The 1,594-nt window shown below is 52.1% G+C and overlaps 1 protein-coding gene across 1 annotated transcript in view; it reads left to right on the top strand.

Annotated features, from left to right (window-relative positions):
* NTRK3 (neurotrophic receptor tyrosine kinase 3) overlaps positions 1-1,594 on the top strand; it is a 59,334-nt gene that overhangs the window by 55,343 nt on the left and 2,397 nt on the right. Inside the window, exon 5 of the mRNA XM_011379693.1 lies at positions 1,184-1,341. Coding sequence (XP_011377995.1) covers positions 1,184-1,341 — 158 coding nt within the window. The remainder of the gene's footprint in view (positions 1-1,183; positions 1,342-1,594) is intronic.

Raw genomic sequence — 1,594 nt, forward strand, 5'->3', positions numbered from 1 at the left:
CCAGGCACTCAGATTTATCGGGTGCCCTTTATTTCAATTAATGCCCTTCATTAGCCCCCTAATGATGTAACCCCATCTAGAGGGGAAGTGACTCCCTCTAAGTCACAAGGAAAATTAGTGGAGAAAGAACGCCTTGAACTTGACTCTTACTCCATCAGGCATTTTTCTTCACCAAGCTAAGTGTTCCTAGAGAAGAGGGACTGTCTAATTCCTCTCCGTATCAACAGCACTCCGCCCACAGCCAGGCGTGGAACAGGTGCTTATTAAAGATTTTGCTGAAACCATAAACTAAAGCTGATTCCAAGATGGGCTTTGAGCAAATCCTGGAAACAGCTAACTTCTTACTCCCTAGGGAGCATGTCCCTTTCTCCCTCCCTCTCTCCCTCCCTCCTATTCATTCCACGGGTATTTATGTGGAACAGTTGTAGGTACTGAGGATTCAGCAGTGAACTGAGTAGACAACGTCTCTGACTTAAGTGGAGCTTATTTTTTTTTGAGGGGAGGGAGACAAGTGATCAACAAACAAGCAAATACATCTTTAAAGTGATGCTGGCCAGTGACACATACTAGCAGAAAGTAGGCACGGGACTGGGCAGTGTCAGGACAGGTTGGTGGTGGCTTTCTGTAGGGGTCAGAGAAGAGTTCATGGTTCCTTGATGAAGTGAGGGAGGCAGCCTAACAGGTATGGCAGGCGTGAGAACTCTGCTGGCAGAAGGGACAAGAGCAAAGGCCTTGAGGCAGGAGCAGGTCGGTGATGTTAGTGAACTTGACAGACAGCAAGGTCAGTGTGGCTGAAGAAGAGAGCCGGGCCAGGTAGGAGATGAATTCAGAGGGGGTGGAGAATGGTACGGATCCTTTAGGCCTTTGACTTTGACTTTCGATGTGGTGGGAAGCCATTGGAGGGTTTTGAGAAGAGGAACATCCCAAGCTGGCGTATTTAAAAGGGTCTCTTTGTCAAATGAATTAAGTGGAGTGGATTTCTTTCTTTCGAATGAGTTTATTGGTTTAAAAACTAAATAAATGAATGAACTCATACTTAGCTTTTTTACTTCTTTCGAGGCCTTGCCGAACCCCTGTCCTTAATCCCTGAACAGCGGGTGGGGGCCCCTCGTTCGCACAGCCCTGGGAGGGCGCTGGGCCATCTTCGCTTCAGGAGTGCCTTTCCCTCTCCTCTCGCCCACAGGAGATTGGAGCAGAACTTCTTCAACTGCAGCTGTGACATCCGCTGGATGCAGCTGTGGCAGGAGCAGGGGGAGGCCAGGCTGAACAGCCAGAACCTCTACTGCGTCAGCGCCGAGGGCTCCCAGCTCCCCCTCTTCCGCATGAACATCAGCCAGTGTGGTGAGCGAGCTGCCTGGCCCTGCCGGCTCCGGGGGTGGGAGCGTGTCCCTCAGGCTCCAGAGATGGTGCCGCACGCCAGCCTGGAGGCCCGGGGCCTGCCTTTCCCCGCCGCCCTCCCAGCCTTGACCTTGGGCGCAGCTCTAGCTCACCTGTTACCTCCTTGACCATTCCTGTCCCTTCGTCAGCCAGCCAAGAGGAGGCTGGTTTCAGGAGTGCAGAAAGGGGTCAGTGTATCCTTTCTCATGGAACCGGA

The sequence above is a fragment of the Pteropus vampyrus genome, unplaced genomic scaffold (assembly GCF_000151845.1).
Source record: "Pteropus vampyrus isolate Shadow unplaced genomic scaffold, Pvam_2.0 Scaffold368, whole genome shotgun sequence".
NCBI lineage: Eukaryota > Metazoa > Chordata > Mammalia > Chiroptera > Pteropodidae > Pteropus > Pteropus vampyrus.